This window comes from Rhipicephalus sanguineus, chromosome 1 (assembly GCF_013339695.2).
Source record: "Rhipicephalus sanguineus isolate Rsan-2018 chromosome 1, BIME_Rsan_1.4, whole genome shotgun sequence".
Lineage (NCBI taxonomy): Eukaryota > Metazoa > Arthropoda > Arachnida > Ixodida > Ixodidae > Rhipicephalus > Rhipicephalus sanguineus.
The window spans coordinates 269,518,650-269,539,664 of NC_051176.1; the positions used below are offsets into that span (position 1 = coordinate 269,518,650).

Consider the following 21,015-nt stretch of genomic DNA (forward strand, 5'->3'; position numbering starts at 1 on the left):
TGTGTAGGGATAAGGAAAACTTGAATTTATGGTACCTTGACATCTTTGATGGTGAATATGCCAAGCACTGCAAGCTTTTCACACTAGCATGTGACATTGAAAGAACCAGGCAGTAACTGACAAGTCATCCTTTATTACATTAAATTAGGTTACACTTGTCAACAAGCAATATCTCCCTTTTCTGCTTAAATGTGGCATATGGAACAGCGTGCTTTGTGTCACCGATTAAACCTCCCTTTTTTCACATCTATACTGACACAGGACAGTGGTCTAGTACCAAATACTTGAAAAGCGGTACCAATTCAGTGTTGTCATCACTACTAATCTGAATGTACAAGGGTAACAGAAAGTAGGTCACTGACAAATTTACATACTGGACAACAGTGTCATGGGCAGTCACCCAAAAACATCATATTTACATAGTCAGATGTTACATATTTATTATGACAAGATTTCTCGACTGCACATAATGAGGCAGCTTGTCCCTAAAGTTGTGGACAATCCATTAGAGGAGGTTACACACTCAAAAACAATGCAGATGACCAACTCGTGGAGCACAGAGGTAAAAATGGAATAAGGGTTTGCATTTTCAAGGCTTTTCTTGTAAGATACTTTGCACAATAGTTGTCCTTCAGAATGCATGTGGGCTATTAAACTTTTCGATGTGCATTGTACACATCTACACAGAATGTAGATCACAGAACCACTAATGAAACATTACAGTTTTGGAGAGAAGCCAACATCAGTGAGTTGTTGGAAAGCTGGGACGCGGATGTCGAGTGTGGTCAATACATGGTCAGACTCTGGAACATCACAAACATTGGGTCAGTGATTGGAGGAAACACTGTAGTGAAACCTTGTGGAGTGCAGTAGTTTGTTTTGCTTCTTTGTTCGAGTAGCCAGAGTTGCATCATTATATATTAATAAACGTAACTCTTAGAGGAGCTCTTGATGTGTTTATGGTGCTTCGAAAAAAAAAAGAGGGAAATCAAGAAAAATGATGCCATAAAGAATCGTTTTGCAGCTGACACCCACAACCATTGTGCAGGTTCAACAAGGAAAAAAAATGGCACTAATGCTTGTAGCCGTCCAGTTTTCCGGTAAGAAATTGGGTAAGGTGCTAATCAGATGTATCATGAATGTGCAATTATGTACCGCCTGTCTCCAGCTGCATAAAGGTTTACAGATTGAAATTGGAACACTAGGACTTTGCAAGGTTCTCGCATGTTGTGGGATGGCTGATGAATGCAAACAAAACTGTTGTACAACTACAAAGAAGCTCTGTTGACAGTTGTCTTGCCCTGCAGTTCTCATCCTCAAGCATTGTATAGTGCTAGGTCCACGCACAGGGTCATTCAAGAATAGCTTCATGCGGTATATAAATGTCTATTGAGGGCCATGGAGAAGTGAATGCCTCCATAGAAAAAAGCAGTGTGATAAATTCAGCTAAGGTTCTTTTTGTAATCTGAATGTTGCATTAATTTCACAGTACATGTAGTGGACAAAAATTGGCACATTTCCACTACACTAGGTGGTCTATATGAAATAATGTTGCTGAAGGGAACTTTGCAAGCTTGGTATTGTGGTGCTCCTGATAAGTCGAACATGGTTACAATGTAAATGGCTGCGCAAATGCTTTAGCGGGGACCACCAAGGCCTAGCGTTAAACGTTTGGCAGTTTGTTTTCTTCATGATGGTTAAAAGTGGAGAAATACAAACTCATACAGAAATAGCTACATGCAAGGTACGATAACTTATTAGCCATATTTGTGGCAAAAGAGTGTTCCTTACAGTAGTACATGTAAGTATAGCAGCTTACAGAATATGACAAACAAGTTTGGCAGAAATCTGGAAGGTGGGAAAAGCTTAATGAAAGGGAAAATTTTCATCCAGCCCTAATATAATACAATTTTTTGTTAATTCCTAAAATATTATATTTCATGTATATTAAGCCTAGTAAACTTGTTTCTTAGTTTCTTTGTCAGTCTGACAAGAATGTGCATTGGGTGCATATTAGTCCATACATAAGCTGCTACACTAATTTTATTAGGTCCACTATCAACTGCCATTGTTCCTGATAAAGCTTTCTTGCTTTTTTAGTTGTAGTAGAATAACTCATGCATTTTTGTGTTGGAATCTGCATTCAAATTGTAATGAAGCGGCAGTTAGTTTTTATAGGGCTCAGTAAGACTCGGTATGTTAATTGGTACATAAGGGAATTCACTGGCTAACTATAATGCCAGAATACAAAGCAGTCACTATTAATAACATAATTATAACTCGAGTAGTAAGTTATCTTTGTAGTTTGGTATGATGAGTGAAGAGCAGCATTCAGACTTTTTGTAAATCTAGCATGAAACTTTATTTGTTTTGAATTATTGCTGCTACTTTCTTTTGCTTGCATATTCGTATTTAGCATGCTAGAGAACTTGCACAGTGAAAAAGAAGCATCATTGGATTGAATCATTGCCGTGTGCTTACGCATATGCGTCCAGCCTTGTCTAATCTTTTAGCTCGAATCGAGTGTCAAAGGTATATTGATCAAACCGATTTGGCTTGATGGAAATCCCAGTGTTTTATATAACTACGCCATTGGTTGTCAACAAGCAAACAGACTAATGAGTCTTCTGATGAGAACTTAGTTGACTCTTAGTGGTTGATAACATTACAGGCTAATAGTTTTTCTATTGGAATTATCGCTACGGACCTGATAACAACACAACGCTGCAGTATTCTGTGGATCTCTGCTTCAAGTTAATTCATTTCTCTACAATCCTTTGTAGCCGTATGCTGCTCTCAGATGGATGACATTTCCCCTTCATATATAAGAGCTGATATTTTTTTTCGTCAACTGAAATAGACTTAAAATTTTCTTTTCTGTACGTTTCATCGTCTAGAGAAACAATTTAGCAGGGTCATAACAGACCATCAGTAATGTCTGTAGCTACCTTCAAGCAAACCTGCTCTCTTTATCAAAGTGCAACTGAGAAAGCATATTTTATCTCGCCTTTTTCTATATTCCATCCAACATATTTTATTTCTTCGACATGGTGAACGTAGTCGTACCGTAGTATTTTTGTTAAGATGATGTGACTTATCGTAAACTTTGGTACGTCTTCTATGGTGGGAAGGTCATCTTCAAATTATTAGTTCCCATATTGTTCCACATATGACACTTCTGTGAGCCTTTGTTTCATTACACAACTCGCTGATGGCTCGATACTGTGCATTACAGCGATGCCAAAACAATGTTATTTTAGAACACCCATCTTCAAAATCGGAAGCGGATCATCGCCTGCTTTTTTTTCCCCATTTTTTTTTACAGGTTTAGCAAAGCGGTACAGTGCAAACGGTTTCAGCATTAATATGACATTGCCAACAAATTATTATATAGCAAGATTCTAGACTGTCTGCAGTCTTTCGTTTATAACTTGCCCGTTCAAAAAAAAAAAAGATTAAGGAGCCCGCGAGGCGGCGGTGAGGCAAGGCCTCGACGTCCCCACGTGGGAGACCTAAAGCCCAGTCGGCGAAAGCTCTGCCGGACCATCAATAAAGTTGTTACCAACCAAGGGGTTTATACTGGTGTAATGCAAGGGGGTAGGGGTGAAAGACTTCACATGTATGCTGTTTGGCCCTTGTGTGTCCTTTCACATTTTTGTTTTGGTTTTACATTCTATCTACCATCTGGTCCAGATTACCACTTTTAACATGATATGTACGTACCATGCACTTCCAGTGTAGATCAGCACAAAGGGGGTTTTTGTACTATATGGCAACAGGGGCATTAGCAGATATGATACTGAGCCACTACAGACACTAGTAAGCTTTTTAGCAGTATAACAACAGCTGGATTACTATGCAGGAAACGTGTTCGAATATTCCAGTTTTAGTTTCCTTCAGTCCAGTCTGTGCTGAGCTTAAAGCTTTGTGCAAAGGAAGAAACATTGTGCCTGGTCCATAGGTTGTTACACTGTTGGCCAGAAATTGCAAGCACTTTTATGCTTGCAGTTAATGGACAGATATACGTGAAAGACAAAAAGTATAAATAATGTTTGTTCTGTTACACTATAAGGGTGACTAGACCATAGCTCAGTGTGAGGTTGGTTGTACACATTTTAGTCGTGTAGAGAACTAGTTCACAATAGCAGTTTAATGTGTATGGAAGCTTGCTCATCGTTTTTCTTGTGTGTATATGTAGAATGAACAGAATGCAAGCTATGTTTACAAGCTCTACTTTCACAATTTGATGGCATGACTTCAAACACTTTTCTAGTGAGGGCCTTAACATCTATGCTTTTGTTTTTTCTCATGTTACCTCTCTTTTCTTCCTTCTCTCTAGGCATGTGAAATAAGAATTTGTAAAGCTTATCTCAAGGAAACAGTGGTGTTTCAGATTTTTTTTACAATCAGAGCATTATGTTTGCAGCACTGCTACATGTTATCGCGTTAGCTTAAGCCAGGATGCTTAATTTAGTCATGCCAGACCCGTAAGGCTTCACTGGTTATACTGTATGCAGTACTATTTCAGAAACAGCGGTCACCAACGCACACAGTTTGTGAATGCAACATTGCAGGTATTGTGGAGCAGTTTGGAAGAAAAAATAAAGTTGTCAGGTGAACAGTGCAGAGAACTGCGGAGAATGGGGTGTTGGAGGGTGTAAGTGCGGCAGGGCACTGCTCTGACATTAAATGCAACTTCATAAATCGAAAACAGGTGCATGTCACCCATTAACACATACTCCCTTGCCCCTGGAGGCTGTCTGTAGTTTCTGTACACACACGATGAGAAACATGCAAACATACAGCTTGGCACGCTGGCAGCTTGCAAAGTCTTAGAACGATAGGGGCACTGTCACTCAAGAAAACTTGTACACCGAGTAGCATTGCAGCCTTGTACACAACCATTATATGAATATCAAGTGCATCTCATACATTCAGGATGTCCATACATACTGGTAAAATGTGCTGTGCATATATACATATTAAGGGATCTACATTTCAAAGCAGTACATTGTAAGTTGCTCGAGACTGTTCAAAGTTTCGGTGAGCCAGAACTATTGAAACCTGGTCAAAGGTAATATTATGTGTATATATATATATATATTTATATATATATATATAGTTCTGCAAGAATGTTTCTTCAGCAGCAAAATATATTTTAGATACACACTGCAGTGCTTTTCCATCTTTGGTTCCATTGCTACAATCTTATAGTGTAGGGAAGAGCTAGATATTTGCCACTTTCAGCTGAAAGGCAGCGTCACGTGGCAAGCAATATGCCAAGGTGTAGCCACTGTCTTAAGCATAGATGGCAATTACAGCACTGAAGTAATCATTGATATGATAGTCAGCCTGAAGCAAAGCAAGCCTATGCTCAAGCATTTGTTGGAGGTGTTAATTGGGAATAAACATGGAGAAAAAAGAAACAAGAAATGATGACATTCTGAAAAAACACTGATGGTTCGTTGCTATGGACATCCCCAGCCTACGAAAATATCTTTTTGCAGTAAGACGGGCATCAATGTGGCACTGGATAGTAGACCACCTTAAGTAAGGATAGCGCGTTTTTTGTTGCTTTGGAATAACGGTGTCAACATGAAATGTAAATATAACATTTTATGTGTATATAATATATGCTTTTATATGTGTATATAGAAATCCTTACCATGTATGAATGTAACATAACTTATATTAATCAGTAATACTCTAGACATTTTCGTTGTTACATGGCATTGACATAGCTGCAACAGAAAGTAAGAGGCTTCACAAAAATCTTAGCTTTACTGCAAAACAATAAGGCAGTAAAATCACTGCATTGAAAACAGTACCACTACTTGGAGTAGATAATACAAGAAGTTCCGCATTACATGGTCATTACAATTTAATTTTTTGGTGTGGACATTGTTATTCCTTATTTTTTTTTTGCAAAAATACCTGTTCATGCTCTGCATATAGTTCTGCACGATAAAATAGTTAATATATGGCTGCATCTTTTATACAAAACTACATCCCTATCTGAAGGCGCTGCTGTCTTGGGGTTAGCTGCATTCAGTGAAGAACTACATTGAGTAATCGCAAATAATAAATTTATGCATTTAATAACATGCTAAGGGCAAGCCTAAACTGTAAGGCCATGCTTTATTTTAGGGTGTCAAAGAAACATTTTAACTCACAGTGCTATATACATGCTACAGCAAGCTTAATTTAGGCATGGGGTAAAATTGTATTGCACTTAAAATAGAGGAAAGCGATGATAATGAGGTTCTTTACATTATACTGTCTTATCTGCCTTCCCTGTCAAGCATATTACCCAATGAACATCTTTATCACATGGTGCTACAGCAAAATCTTGCTGTAAATAACTTGCACAACTATCGCCATATGCAACAGGCCACTGTAACAAGATCACTGCAACTGCATCTTCACCCGTGTAAAACAATGCATTGATGCTGCTAAAATGTATGCATTGCTTGCTGTAAAACCTCAGTGCAGAAATGTTTTGTCTTAGCAGTTCATTCACATCACACAAACAACTGACGGCTTGTTTGAAAAAGTCAAGCCTTAAATAAAGAGAGAATGGGTAGTAAATGTGCCTTCATTTTATAATAATTTTAACAAAAGTTCTGTTTTAAAGACAGTATTTAGTGGAAAGCAGCACATAATTATGTGTCAAAAACTGCAGGAGACCCCAAGTGAAGACAGGCTTAGATTTCATAAGCACGATGGAACCTTAAATGTACATTGCCTTGCATACTTTCATCATACCTGATGCAATTGAAAAATTGGAATGAAAGCCAAGCAAGGACGAATCACAGCATAAAAAAGAAAAAAAAAAGGTAGAGGCATCTTCAAAGATTCTTAAAACTTCCATTCACAATATGAATACACATAACCTGTATAGGTCATAGGTTAAAGACTTTTAAATGATCACAGCATACACGATGAACATAATTAGGCAAAGATAGCAAAATGTGCATCTTAGACGCATAAACAAAAGTAGCCCAACAGTAAGCTTATATTGTCATCCTTGCCTGGAGCATGCATCTTAGCTGAACTTTGTTGGAAAGCCTCACCAAGTTTTGTGCCCATGTCAAATACTAGCTACTGTATAATGCTAGTGCGAATGGAACAATGTGAGCTAGAATGAGGGCAGACTGAAGGAATGACTTCAAGTGCTTGGGTGTGTTGTGTACAGGTATGTGTGTACCTGCATGTGTGTGCATGCTGCACAAGACAAGATGCCTCAAGGAAGCTAGCCAGACTTTCAACTAAATTGCACTCACAAAACTAGGTGCAATATATTTAGTTTGAGAAAAGAAAAAGCAAGAAGAATACTAATTGATTTTTCCATGGTGGAGTAGTTACGCTAAGGTAATGTTTATATATGTAGATCATGATGGCATATACGGTACTTGTTCACAATGTAGAGTAGCTGCAAGGGCATCTTGCCGTGCAAATGTTGACAGGTGCACAAACATCAGAGTGAACATTTGAATTGGCCCTGCTCATAAAAAGCATCCAAAAGCTAGCACACAATTTAATGCATTAACATTAATTTGTGTGTTAGCTGAGACTCTAGTCTAGTGGCATAAACTCAAGTGCTCTGGAGCTTGTAGGTTGCGGCTCAGTAGACGTGGACTCTTTGGCCTCAGAGGCTTTAGATTCCGAAGGCGTGGACAGTTGGGGCTTCAGCAAGCCTGCCTTTGACTCCGCCGGCATGGTCTCGGCCCTATTAGATTCCACTGCTTCATTCCCTTGGCTTGCTCGTTTTCTTCTTGCCTCTGCGTCTAGATTTTAAAGGAAAAAGAAACTTCTGTGAATGCGAAAAGTAGCACTGGTGTTTCAAGAGACATCAGGAATTAGACAGAATTCTCATGCTGTTTTGTTATTGCATCCCACAGCTTAATTTATCGAATTGCAGGATATAATTAGTTTTGTTTTGTGGATGTGCTCTTCAGCTGAAGTTTGAAAGCATGCCAGACCTCGATATTGCATGAGCTTCTTGCAGCGAGCTTATTATGTCTTTATGTTTGTACAGTTATACTCATCACATGTGGACGTAAGTTTCGAGCAATGCCCATGCCTAATTTTTATTCACTGCCAATGCTACTCTTATGCAAACACGCAGTTATTCATATATAGGTGATGCTTCAATATTGTGTCACCAACATGTCTCTTATTTAGAGCTGTGCGAATAGCAAAATTTTGGGTGCGAAGCGAATTCGAATATTGAAATGTGATTGCGAATCGAATCGAATATTTTTCGAATATTTCTCGAATATATTTCTAGAATATTTTTCAACTACTTCGACGTGAAATTGCAGAAAAAAAAGTTATAGAGGATTCCTAAACATATTCTTATGAGATAACAACATGAAAGTGTATCTTTTCGCTAGGTTGATGAAGCACTGGCGGGGTGGTGTTTCATAGTTGTCTTATGAGGAATGAGGCAATGTAGAGGCCGAATTCTATTTATGTACATGATTTGGAGCAACCAAAGTGTTGCCGACAACACTTTACACGTGATAGGCAAATATGCCATTTCCTCAGCCTCTCCTCCTCTTAGAACTTCTGTGGAAGCCCAACTGATGTGGCGGACAAGGGTGTGCTCCCTTCAAGTCCGGAGTTCCAAATCTGCCTCGTAGACGTCGATATATAAGAACATCTGAAATTTTGGATGCTGAAAAGCTTCGGCTTTCTATTTTTCGGACTTCCTGCCCAAATTTCAGGTCCAAAACAGCATTATTTGGGCCCCCACATCTGCCACATCTTTCATCTCCATGTTGGAACCAGCGTTTTCTTGAGTTAGTACATTTGCGACCGTAGCAGAACTTGAAAGGCAGCTTTGCCGCAATACCGGGGTGTAATGAGGTGAAGCATATTGAAAATCTAGGAACCACTGTCTCTTGGCAAAGTTCGACCGTAACGGAGCTTGAAAGGCAGCTTTGCCGCAATACGAGTGTGTAATGAGATGAAGCATATTGAAAATCTAAGGACCACTTCCAATTTGTTTTTGGGAAGTTCGAATAGTTCGAATAGTAAAATTCCAGTGCGAATCGAACCGAATAGCAAACAATATTAGAAAAATATTCGAAATTTCGAATATTCGCACACCCATACTTTTATTACTATGCATGAGAAATTGTTTTTTGCACTTCTTTAGGAAGTAATGGATCCCAGTGTTGGTGGAAATTGACTGGAGAGTACTTTTCTGCAGCTTTATTGAATGAATAGACAAGTACAATCACATGTCCCGATTAAAATGTGACCTATATAAAGAAAAAATTCCATATTTCCGTATGTCCCTGCCGAATGATAACCTTTCATATGTATTGTGAACTCCTTTACTGCAAAGATGACTGCATTGTAGTCAATGAGTATTGTACAGCCATCTTCATATTCCTGTACGCATACCTCTATGTGGCTTTGCAACAAAGACCATCGTACCCACATCAGCAGGAGGAATCTAGGAGGAATCCCTCCCTTTTGGTATGTTAGCGATCTGGCTATCTGCTCCTGCTCTGCCCTTCTCAGTCATGCCAAAAAGACAATCAGGAGTGTGTTGATTCGACAGTCGACACTTGACTCACCGTGCAGAACATGGGAGAGGCCGTGTTCTGCTAACCGTGCGGGACAAAGCACAATTGCCCGGCTTTGTTAAAGTGTTGGCGCCCTTGAGCCATCTTAATCATAGGCGTGTGCACAGGGGGGCCAGGGGGGGCGGCCGTCCCCCCTATTCACCTAAGAGGGGGGGGGGGGGTGCGCGAAGTCAGCCCCACACATTGACATACTAATAGGGAGAGAGGGCGCTGCGACTCGGGGGGGGGGGGGGGGCGCCGCGACGATCCCTTTGCCCTCCTGAAGGGGAACCCTGCGCACGCCTGTGATCTGAATAACATTTTCGTTTTTTTTTTGTTTTCCTGCGTAGAGGTTGCGCGCGTCTTCGTGTGAAATTAACTTGCATTTATGTGAAAATTTGTTGTGCCTATGTTTACGATATTAGAGGCCTAAAACTTTGTTTTGCCTGCCTATTTTTGGCACCTAAAACGAGCTTTTTTAATGCCTAAAAATCCGGCCTCTACTGACAACAATCAGCTCGAATAAAGCGTACTATAAATTTCCAGTATGTTTCCTTTAGTTAAAGTTATACCTTGATACAAAGTGCACTTCGAGTATGCTTGTTGGATGTTCGCGTAGATCTTTTTATTGTAAAATTAAGTTTTGCATCGTGACACTATATTTGATCTTGGCATGTATGTAATTTGTGCACTGTGTGTGGCCCTGTGTATTCAATTGATTTAGGAGCAGATGCCTTCATCAGGCCATATGACTTTTAGCTTCTGCTTTTATTCTGTATGTAAACAGGAGAAACAAATAAAATAAAAAGGTGTTCTTCATAAAGTGTTACTTTAGTTATTTTAGTCTGGGAACATGTTTCTCACTCCAGCATTAAACTTGTCTTCTCAGCTTTAACAAGTGAGGAAATATGCTTATCAGGTTATTCATGGAGATATGTGGTTGCGAAATGCCACCTTGCTTAGTGCATGTGTGTGCGTGTGTGTGTGTGTGTGGGGGGGGGTGTTGCAAAAGGTGCACACAGAAAAAGTTACCTTGTGCTGCCCTTTCTTGCCACATGCTGCGATTCTCTTCCAAGTATTTGAGCCAAGGCCTCTTCAGCTCTTTGGGGGCGACTTGTCCTTTCGGTGACCTCGGTGAAGAAGGTGCGCTTCCCATTTTGCCACATTTCATGCCTTCATCAGTGCTGGTTGCTGTTAGACTTGAGAGACTTGTGATGCTTGTGGTGCTTGTAGTGCGCATTGGCCGGACCATGGAGAGTGAGCGTTGCTGCATTTTTTCCTCATTCTGTTTCTTGCCTTCTTCGTGTGGTTTGGCATCCTCCTCTTTACTGTCATTCTGCTGCTTGGAGTCATCTTTGGTTTTGTCATCATGTGCCTTGGCATCATCTTCACTCAGTGCCTCTGCATGATAAAAATTTGTAGTTTCGATTATAGGTGTGTATAAGTGTAGAGAACTGCTTGCAAGCAATGAAGTAATTGTTCTCTATTAGGGTCTCTGAGATGAATAATTCTGTTGAACAGTACATTATAAACAAAGCGACAATTGCAAGCTCCTACATACAGTATTCATTTGTGTAAGGCCCACACCCACATGTATTTTGTGGGGTCTGAGCGATAAACCGCCGCCGCTCTCGGAACACACGGACACAGTTCACGTGGTCGGGCAACAAAACACGTGGAGGTTTATTAACACACTTCTTTACATATATGGCGAGCTCGCCGGCCGAATTTGCAACACGTAACACGCTAACAATGAATACTGGGAAACAACACGCACACTCGAGACAATGTAAGACATACAATACAATATAACATAAGACATAGATAAGACATAAAATAAGCCAACATAATACAATACAAATGCGGCGGCGCAGATGCACGACTCACCACGAGGGTCCGAGGGCAGCGAGCCGCGGTACTGTCCCCGGACCCACCGCGAGGAGACGTCCATCCGCGCGCACTGCCACACCCCAAAAGAGAGGCTCACTCCTGTTTCTATGCGCCGGCCTAAATTCGCGGCGGCGATGCCGGCAACACCGCGCTAAACTCGGGTTACAGCCAGAGCATCCCTGACCTTGGACGAACGTCTCCGCTCACGCCAAGCACGTGCGTTCTAAACACAGCGGCCACGCCCAAGCTACGGCAGTCGCCTTTACAGGGGTGATATAGCACCCCCACAATTTACAGCACAATTTTGGAGCATGGAAATTTGGGAAAAAAAACTTGGAGGATGCTTGGGCTTCGCCTTCATAAGTCGAGATTTGTGGTGACTTCATGGTGCCATCTTCCAGTGCACTTGGTGTTGGAGGTCACATTATCTCAGTTCCAGAAGCACATTGAAGCGAGAGTCAACGCGACTTGCCTGCTCATCTCTGTCTGAGTTCGTAATGCCAGCATTATGACTGTGAGTGTTTGAGGTCACTGACTAAGATCTGGCCATGTCTGCCTGTGTGCACATGACACCATGCTTGTTAAATTAATTTGTATGTAAGTAAATGTTTACAGACGCTAAAACTATGACCATTGCTCTGCAAGTACTAAATGACAAAGAAGAAAAGTGAATCTTTCATTGCAATTAATTGCCATTAAGGCGAAACAAACTTTTTATATGGAGCACAATGCTGGATAAGAGTATAAACAAACTAGTATTTGCTGTCATGCAAATGCAATGAAGCCAGTTTTATGGGGCAATTGGCTTTTCTGGCCTGCTTCATAATTAGGACATTTTAGCAACATTATCATGCTCCAAAAATCCACCTACAAGTGGGTGCATTGTTCTTGCATTTTTGAGCACATTTACGGGTACGAGTAGCTAGCCTGCCTCTAGTGAGGGCAGCACCCAGTAAAAATTCCTAAGTGTGTGCCCTACACAATATGGCATTTGTCCACAACATGCAATCAAATGTATGTTACTCCACATAATTTTGTCTTGCAGTGCTTTAGGAATGCTTTTCTAGGAAAGTGGAGCAACAATGCCTTTTGCCACAAGTTTGCGACTACTTAAGTCACCATTTTTTAAAACTATAATACCACAATGACTCATTTTCTTGATGCAATGTACCATAGCTGCATTGATGGAACATAATAAAGTCTGTGAATTTCAGTTGTAACTAGCAATTGAATCCTGGTGTCAGCACCACAAAAGCATACTCTTTGTCTGAGCTACCATTTTTGCCAATTGCAAATTGCTCACAGAAGAATGTACCTGGTATAGCCTATTGTTTGTAAGCGCTGCATGTGGACATCCTGTTAGACACCAAACTTCCAAGAGTCTTCATTCACGAAAGACAGCTAGTATACACTTGTTTTTATTTTGTATGAGTAACAATGCTAAACATCAAACAAGTTTGAAGAAAATCACATAAGCATCTGACCACTTTGTGGCACTGACAAAAGAGGGACATGACCGGGACACTAATATTTTTCTTTTTAAAATGTTCATCTTTAGTAATTGTCATAAATTTTGCATTGCAGCATTAGCATAAATATTCGGAGGGCGCACTGTAGCCATGCTTTATACCTACTACTCTTCCATGCTGCCTATATAAAAAAAAATTACCCATTAATTATCGAGAAATAAATATTCGATCATTGTCACCCAAAATGGCTTCAAGCTTTTCGCAGTGATATTTTTATGTAGGAACAGTGTTCAAAGTGAGTAATTAAAATGCATATATGTTTTCTGTGCCTTGAATCATTGTGTTGGAAAACTGATCCCATCTTTGGGTGTCCATTTATAAGAAGTATACATACGAAAGAGATATGGCAGTTTGAAATGTCATTACATAGTGCCAAGGTTGTGATAGCAATCCTGTGGTCTTTGTATGGCTCTAAATTGAAAGTTATTAGAAAAGGTCCCCATTTTTAATGGTAATTTTAGAATAAAGCAACAGGGAACCATATTCATTACTTGTTTTCAGGGTGACATCTATTTTCCTGTCATTGGTAAAAACAAAATAAGTATGCTATTAAGCTGTTAGTGGACACATTTTAAAGCAAACATTGTTTGTTCTAAGTGATTCCTGGCATTTTATTACAAAACAAATAAAAAAAGGTAGATTGAAAACATTTTCACCTGTTCCTTTGTTCTCGCTACCTTCTTCTGAAATGCTGTCTTCAGTAGTTCTTTGTGCAACCTGGAGTATTTTTTCCAAGAGGTCTCCACACACATCCATGGTTGGATTTAGAATGAAGTCAATAAAGCCTAAAAATAGAAAGTAAGAGTGTTCTAAGATATGACTGTATAAAGTACTGCTCAATCCTCACTACAATTCAGTGCAACCTTTGAAGAAATTTTCTTTCAATGCCTCCACATTCACTTTGCTCCATAGCAAGTTTTTTTTTTTTAGTTTTTCTTGAAGTACTGTAGTGATCACAAATACACCGTGTGCATATATTACACATGAAGCACTCTTTATATATAACTGAGTAATATATATATATACATATATATGCAAAAATGTTCCAAAAGCCGGGTGAATGCATGATTGTAAAAGGTTTACTCCGACTTAATGCAACAAGTATTAACAAAATAACAGACGTTTCACCACCTATGCAGGTGGCATCCTAGTATACACTGGTAACAAATGAGCGGAGGTCGCCCAGTCCACTAGTCATGCACGTCCTTGTAAACGTCCGGTAGGGGGCTGTGGTTGTTGTTGCAAGCCAATGTGTCGCGACAGATGAGCCACGATTCCATGAGTTTTCTTTTCCCCCCCCTTCATTCCTGAGCCAGCGTCGTAGCATTGTTTAAGTGAAGCTATGCCCTATCGTCCAGCAGAGTTCAACAAGCTCCGTCTTGGAATGTGTTGAATGGGTGGCTTTAGCAACATCCCCTCTGTGTTCTTTAAGCCTAGGTGATCTTTTCCTGCCCGTTTCGCTGCAACTTACATCAGCAAAATTTTGGGAAGTGGGGCGGGGAGGGTTCACCCTCCCAATACCCCCCCTCCCCCCTTGCTTCACCAACAATGTCATTGGAAGAACACAAAACCTTCTAGGTGTGTATTGCAGATGCTTTTAAGGCACAAATTGTAGGGGCTCGGTTTCAATACTAATATATAATGACAATTCATTTTATTCAAGTTTCACTAAGAGAGACGAAGCAAGCCTTGAAAGTAAAATAATCAGTGTATACAACTACAGACCTAGGTTACAATGCACTGGATCTTGTATAACTTGATTTTTTAGCACGTCAAATAAAAGTTGTGGCATTATTGTCAATGATTTCAATTGAAATTAATTTTCTTGGAGGCTGTATGACGAATGCCTTGCTGTCTAGTGAGTTCACGAGATGTGTTACGGTGTGAGCAATTATTTACACCCATTGTATGCAGCTGAAGAGTTTTTTATAGCCCTCATTATCCACAGTCGGACAGGCTTATGGAAAAAAGGTGTGCAAGTCGTCAAATGCATCTTGAAGAAAACTGCGGTTTCAGAGAATGATTTTCTGCTGGGCTTGCTGGCCTACTGCTTCACTCCACTGGAGGACATGCAATACCTGGGTGAAATGCTGCAAGGAAGGTGCGCCTTACACCAACCTCCCAAACTTCTGTGCTGAGGCAGCTACAGACGTCGTGAAGCACAATAAAAAACAGACTGGAGGGCCTTTGCTGCAGCTACCAAGGGGGATAGCATCATAAGGCTAAAAGATAATTGCACAGTTCAGAAAAGCTAAATTAGTGGGTACGCCTGCCCCAAGATACTTCATGAGAATTAAAGATCAGGAGCTCCTCAAGTGCACCCATCATCACCTACCAGAAACCGGAGGATGGTGTCATCCTCCGGAGGATGGTAGAGGCAAGCTATGATGTCAGTGAAACGAATCCAGCAGGTGGTGCATTTTCTTACCTTCCGGAAGTGTCAACAATGCCATCCGCAAATGTGGCACCCCAATTAGTTGACATTGGCCAACTGATAGTGGTCTTCACCAACTGGCACAAGACTTATTGTGGATGCCATTCCTGAGACAGTTGACCCGAATTGTCAAGCCACGGCAACATTTTCATTACAATGAAGCTTTTAAACAAATGTCCAACATAAACCTTAAGTGAAAGTGATGTGAACTTGCAGCTTCTTTAGCAAGGTGTATCGTTTCCTTTCTAACATAAAAGGATGCATCAGGCATGGCTATTGTTGCATGACTACACATATGGCATGTGCGATACTCTCGGCGTGCTATCATGTGCCTATATAATCATCACTTGAATAAGGCGAGTTGCTTCTTGTTCTCATCACCACTGCTGTTGCATTGTCCTTGCTAGATACACCGTGAGTAGACAGAATGCAGGAAATAAACTAATCCTTTGTGCATCCAATACATTTGGTTTGTATAAAAGATTTCATTTATGAGAGAGTGGTGCGGAAAATTATTCTGAACTCATTAGCAAGAGATTATAACTTTCCTAATGGCAAACAATGGAGGCCACACATTGATGCAGTATCAGTGCTACTTTCGTTGGGTGGATCGAGAGGGGATATGAGGTCCTGCCTCCTACACTTCGTCCCTCCCCCCCTGCAACGTGCAGGCTCTTCATGCACTTGGGTTATTCATGTGCCACAAGAACCTGCCACCCTTCCCTATTTTCATCTGATGTATGCTTTAAAGGCCATTCACAGTGAGTTTCTGTATAAGCATTTAGGTGGGAAAAGGTGAGGGGAGTTAGCGGTTATGCAGCCCTGTTGGAAGGTCGGTGGGGTTTCCCTGTGGCCAGAAGGTTCGAGAACCCCTGTTTTAATCAATGGCTCGCTATAAGATTAGAAAAAATGACGTACTAAGCACAGCCTGCAAAGCAACTATTATTAGAGTAAGTGATGTTGGGCTACTTGGTGCCGCATGCTTTTGGAGTGGAAAAACCAGTGCAGCAAGATAAGGACTGTGTTGTCACTTTTCTGTTAACCCTCATCATGCGGGGCTGGTTTCCCACTTCTAAAGGAAGGAAAATATGGTTCTGTATAATCATTTAGAAAGCTACATACCTATTTGGGACTCTGCAATTAATGTTGTGTTCCTGTCACACAATGGCGAGTATGGAAGTCCAAGTTCGTGTTCTTTGTCACCCTAGAATAAGAAAGAAAAGGTGTTAAAGGCACCAGCAGGAATAACAAGATTATAAAATGCGGACACAATAATGACTTGGCTAATTTAACATCTGCCCATTTCATGGCTGGTGCAGAGTGCGAGTTGGTCAGTGTGATGTCCACTTGACTCTGTCTTGCAACAGTGGACTCTATCTTATGCATCAATTTTCCTAATCTTATCATGCCACCAAATCTTCTGCTTATGTTGACTGCATCTTCCCTTACCCTTGCCACCCATTCTTTTTATCTAAGTAGACCAGCAATTAACCGCTCCGGATATTACACGACCTGCTAAACACCAGCTCCTCCTCTACACAGAATATCAGCTACTCTTGCTTGTTCATATTTACTGCCTTTTCTTTCCGTTCACATTACACCTATCATTTCTCTGGATCATCCACGACATGGTCCTGAGATTCATCTCAAGTTTCTTCCTTATGTTATAACCTTCAGGTCCACTGGCAGGTAGTTGGGTAAATTTAGCATATACCATAACTGTAGAGAGGCTCAATTAATGGTTTCACTGAAAATTGTAAATAATTTGTGAAAGCAACAAAATGACATCTGAGAGCAAGGTGAAAGTTATTCGTCATTTTATTCTCATCGAAACAACTAAAGAATTCCACCACAGCACTTGCCTGCCATGTAAAATATTAGCAAGACAAGTGTGTTGTCAGAGTATCTAAAAGCAATTTTGTTCAGGCAGTTTAGAAGGACAAAAGTGTTAACTGAAGTGAATAAGAAACAAGTAACTTGGCATGCACTGTTAAGCACCAGTTTACTGTGGCTTAAAGTGTTGCTCACCTGCATCACTATTCTTTGTGGCTTTCTGTTGTCGCTAAGGCGAACGGCAGTTGAGAATGACTATTTTGTAATGTGATCTTGGGATTTAGTGCTAGATAAGCCCGAGCACTTTTTGTAATCATGATGGATTATTCAAGTTGCATGGTGCACAGCTGTAGTAAGTTAAGATCGTGGAATTTGCATGAATAGGCATATGAGCCTTTCTTATAACTGCAAAGTCACGATATCTTTAAATTTAGCACTCAAAGTTTCCATAGTTACAGCGATGGTATGAAGGGTGTGGTGGCCTTTGTTTGTTCTAGACTTTATTCTTGAGGGAATGCACGGAAGGGAGTCTTGCAGACTGCCACATTCATTTTCCAAAAATAGCTCCATTGCCTGCTTTTGTGCTTCTAGACAACCAGCATATCTAAGCAGTTGTGTACTCAAAATTCAGTGAAGTAGCAAGGTAATGTATTCAACAGAAATAATGATGGAAGCCAGCACCACAGAAACTATCACTTACCTGTTGAAAAAATTCTTCCATAAGAAGATATGTCCACCTATGATGCAGCCTCCATTCCTTGCTTGGGTGACTAATGTCACAACAGTGTAGGATTAAGCTGAGCGCTTTGGCCTTGTCGAGGCTGCAGTGAAAGAAAGTTCCTGTTAAAGTTGATTGTAGCCATACTGGACAAATACTATTTGGCATATTTATGATTTGAGTGCTAGAAAGTGTGGAACACACAATTATCTGCTTCGCTCAAATACACATTTAGCTGATCAGCTGAAATAATGCACAATTAGCTGATTAACAAAATTATTATTTTCAACTAATTACTTTATGACAAATACTGTCACAGTTCAGTAATTGTAGCTGCCAAGTTTATGAGGCATATCAAAATGAATTTTCTGAACGAAACCAGTTTTGAGATAATCATTCCCAAAGTGTGCAACAAAATACACGGGTGTGCCAGTTACTTTCATGATTCAATCTACCAAATGGTGCAGGACCAGTTGATCTTGCATACGTGGTGATTTCAGGGACATATTCTGAAGGCAGCACTTCATTTGCAACGCAGCTCGAGCTTGGAACTGCGGCACCTTCTCGGCCCGTGGCAAGACAGCGGCACAGAAGCGCTGTTGGTGTTCTTGAGGAACAATTGACTTAACCAAAGTTTTTGAATGACTCTTTTGTGTATATATGTGAGTTTGTGACTGTACGTACTATTTGTGTGTATATGTAATCATTGTATATACCATAGTCATCACCCGACACCTGGAGTAGCAAGCCAGGCGACAAACCAGGCTAACCTCTCTGGGATTTTCATTAAAGATTATTATCTCTCTACCAAATGATGTTTTGGTAAAAAACAAACAGCGCATTATTACTTGAAGCGTCATGGTGCATATCTGAAAGGGGCCATGCAACATGTTTTTAGTAATCATCAAATGAGCTCACTGTCTAAGTTTATTGCCTCATGAATCGACTGCAGGAAAAATTTTTGAGATCCATCAAGTACCAGTGGAGTTACAGGGATTTGTCACATGCTTTCAGTGCTTTCTCTCTCCTTTTGTCCCAGCAAGAGAAGTGAAAGCTACACAGGGCGAATGATAAGGGGCAAGAAGCTGTGTTCACATGTCAGCGCGTTAGGATCTGGAGCTCTTTCTTTTTTATTTCTTTTCTTTGAATGAGCAGCTCCCTTTCAGTGTTATCACGAGCACGCTGGTGTAATTCCACACTTTGTGGCATGGGCGTGCCGTGGCACCCTGTGGTGGCCACGATAACTATGCTGCTCACGATGCTCAAATCAGCCAGTGGCCACAAGCCGAATTGTGCTTATGGCATCATTTTTCAAGAGAAGAGCAAGTGGTTTCTAGCTGACCTTGTAACTTAATTGCAAGTTCCAGGCTGTGTGCTGTGCTATAATGTCTGGCTTAAATGCTTGCAGGAGCCTCAACTACCAATCGGCAGCATTTTCTGACCAAGTTAAAACAGTGTTGAGAGCTCCTTTAAAAGCTGCACCATCGTCAGTATTCATTTCAAGTGAATTCACAAGCTCAAACATGGTCCGTAAAGTAATTAATCAACAAGTGAATTAGTGAGCTTTTGTTAATTGCCAAATGTTTATTTTGATTTCTCATGCAAGTAGTAATAGCTCAAGAGAGAGAAAGAGAGGAAAGCAAGGAAAGGTGGGGAAGTCATTAGAGCTGCATCTATGTAATTCGGTATATACCCTTAATTGGAGGATAGATAGACAGGCAGAAAGAGAAAAGGAAAGGGAGAACAGGTGATGTGTATGCACATACATGACAGTGTTGATCAATCATAGGTGGTCACAAAGCTCAGTTAAGTGTCTTCACAAAGTGCTGAAGTGTTCCTTGCTTTTAGTAATGTAAAAATTAAAGAAAACAAATAATAATTAATTTATTGTGCTTTGATGAAGTGTGCTTCAGTTATGTTGTGAAAGTTAGGAATAGCCCACTGCCAAAAATTCAGTAATGCCAATGGGTTTAGTAAAGTGCTGCAGGTAGTGTTGCTCAGTGGGAATACTTAATCAGTAAAGAAAGTTCAGGGGACATGGATGAAACAAGTGCATGCCTGTATTCTTGATTACAGTTGAGCACTTCAATATACGAACAAAAGAACCTCCATGCCCAACCTAGATTGACTCATACTGCTGGCTATTCCTTATACTATACATGAAGGAAGGTGAACTAGTCCTTCCTGAACGAATAGTCATTTCCGAGCCCACTGTAGCATAGTGACTGCTTTTGTCTGAGAACACATGTTGTCCATGATGAATAATACTCATAGTTGTGGCCACTACAAGTGCAACATGTACTGTTTCTTCTGCAGCAAATCAATTGAAAACTGAAAATGCTCTTGTTCACTAGAGAGTACTGCTACATGCACCATTGTTGGATAAGTCTGATCAAATTATATGGCTGCTGTATATATATATTTAGTTAAACTAAGAAGAGCAGTGAAACCTGGTTATTTATGCCTGACATGTTGCAATTTATGTGCATTGCCTCGAATTCTAGCTTGCAAATGTTCATAAGTATGTGTCTAACATAAGTGGTGGCCATACGCAACAATTATTGGGCTAAAAAAATCTAACAAAGTGTCTCCTGCAGATTGCTCACAGGTCTTTTGCGCCATACCTGAAATCATGGTGACTCAGGGCTGTCTTCATGGTCTTCACTTGTTGGAAGTGAGAGGTCATGTCCGTTGCCAGAACCATTTCAATAACCAACAGACGGAACTCTCTGAAAATAATGATAAGTACAGCTTTCTGTTATTATTAATATTGCCATGCCCTGAGTAATGGGTGGATTACCGATAATAGCAGTGCAAAAGTCTGGTTTTATATATTGCCCAGCAAGTTTACAGCAACAAATATAATTGTGGTTGTAAACTTGTGCACATGCTATGTTAAATATCATCGAGCAAATGTTTTCATGTAGTTAATATTCTTTGAAAGCATGTCAGCACAGTTTTGTAAAGGCAATAATAAAGGTTTTTCACATTTTGCAGAAATCTCAAAGTTTCACAAACTCGGCCATCTGAAGA

At 40.3% G+C, this 21,015-nt stretch overlaps 1 protein-coding gene across 4 annotated transcripts in view; it reads right to left on the reverse strand.

Annotated features, from left to right (window-relative positions):
- Window positions 1-113: 113 nt before the first annotated feature.
- LOC119378953 (dual specificity calcium/calmodulin-dependent 3',5'-cyclic nucleotide phosphodiesterase 1A) overlaps window positions 114-21,015 on the reverse strand; it is a 524,884-nt gene continuing 503,982 nt past the window's right edge. For all 4 annotated transcript variants that reach the window (XM_049411828.1, XM_037648059.2, XM_037648058.2 and 1 more), the window contains 6 exons: window positions 20,607-20,711; window positions 17,965-18,085; window positions 16,554-16,635; window positions 13,654-13,782; window positions 10,611-10,979; window positions 114-7,787 (listed from right to left, as the gene is read on the reverse strand). In XM_049411828.1, the coding sequence (XP_049267785.1) occupies window positions 7,576-7,787; window positions 10,611-10,979; window positions 13,654-13,782; window positions 16,554-16,635; window positions 17,965-18,085; window positions 20,607-20,711 (1,018 nt within the window). In that variant the 3' untranslated portion in view covers window positions 114-7,575. The remainder of the gene's footprint in view (window positions 7,788-10,610; window positions 10,980-13,653; window positions 13,783-16,553; window positions 16,636-17,964; window positions 18,086-20,606; window positions 20,712-21,015) is intronic.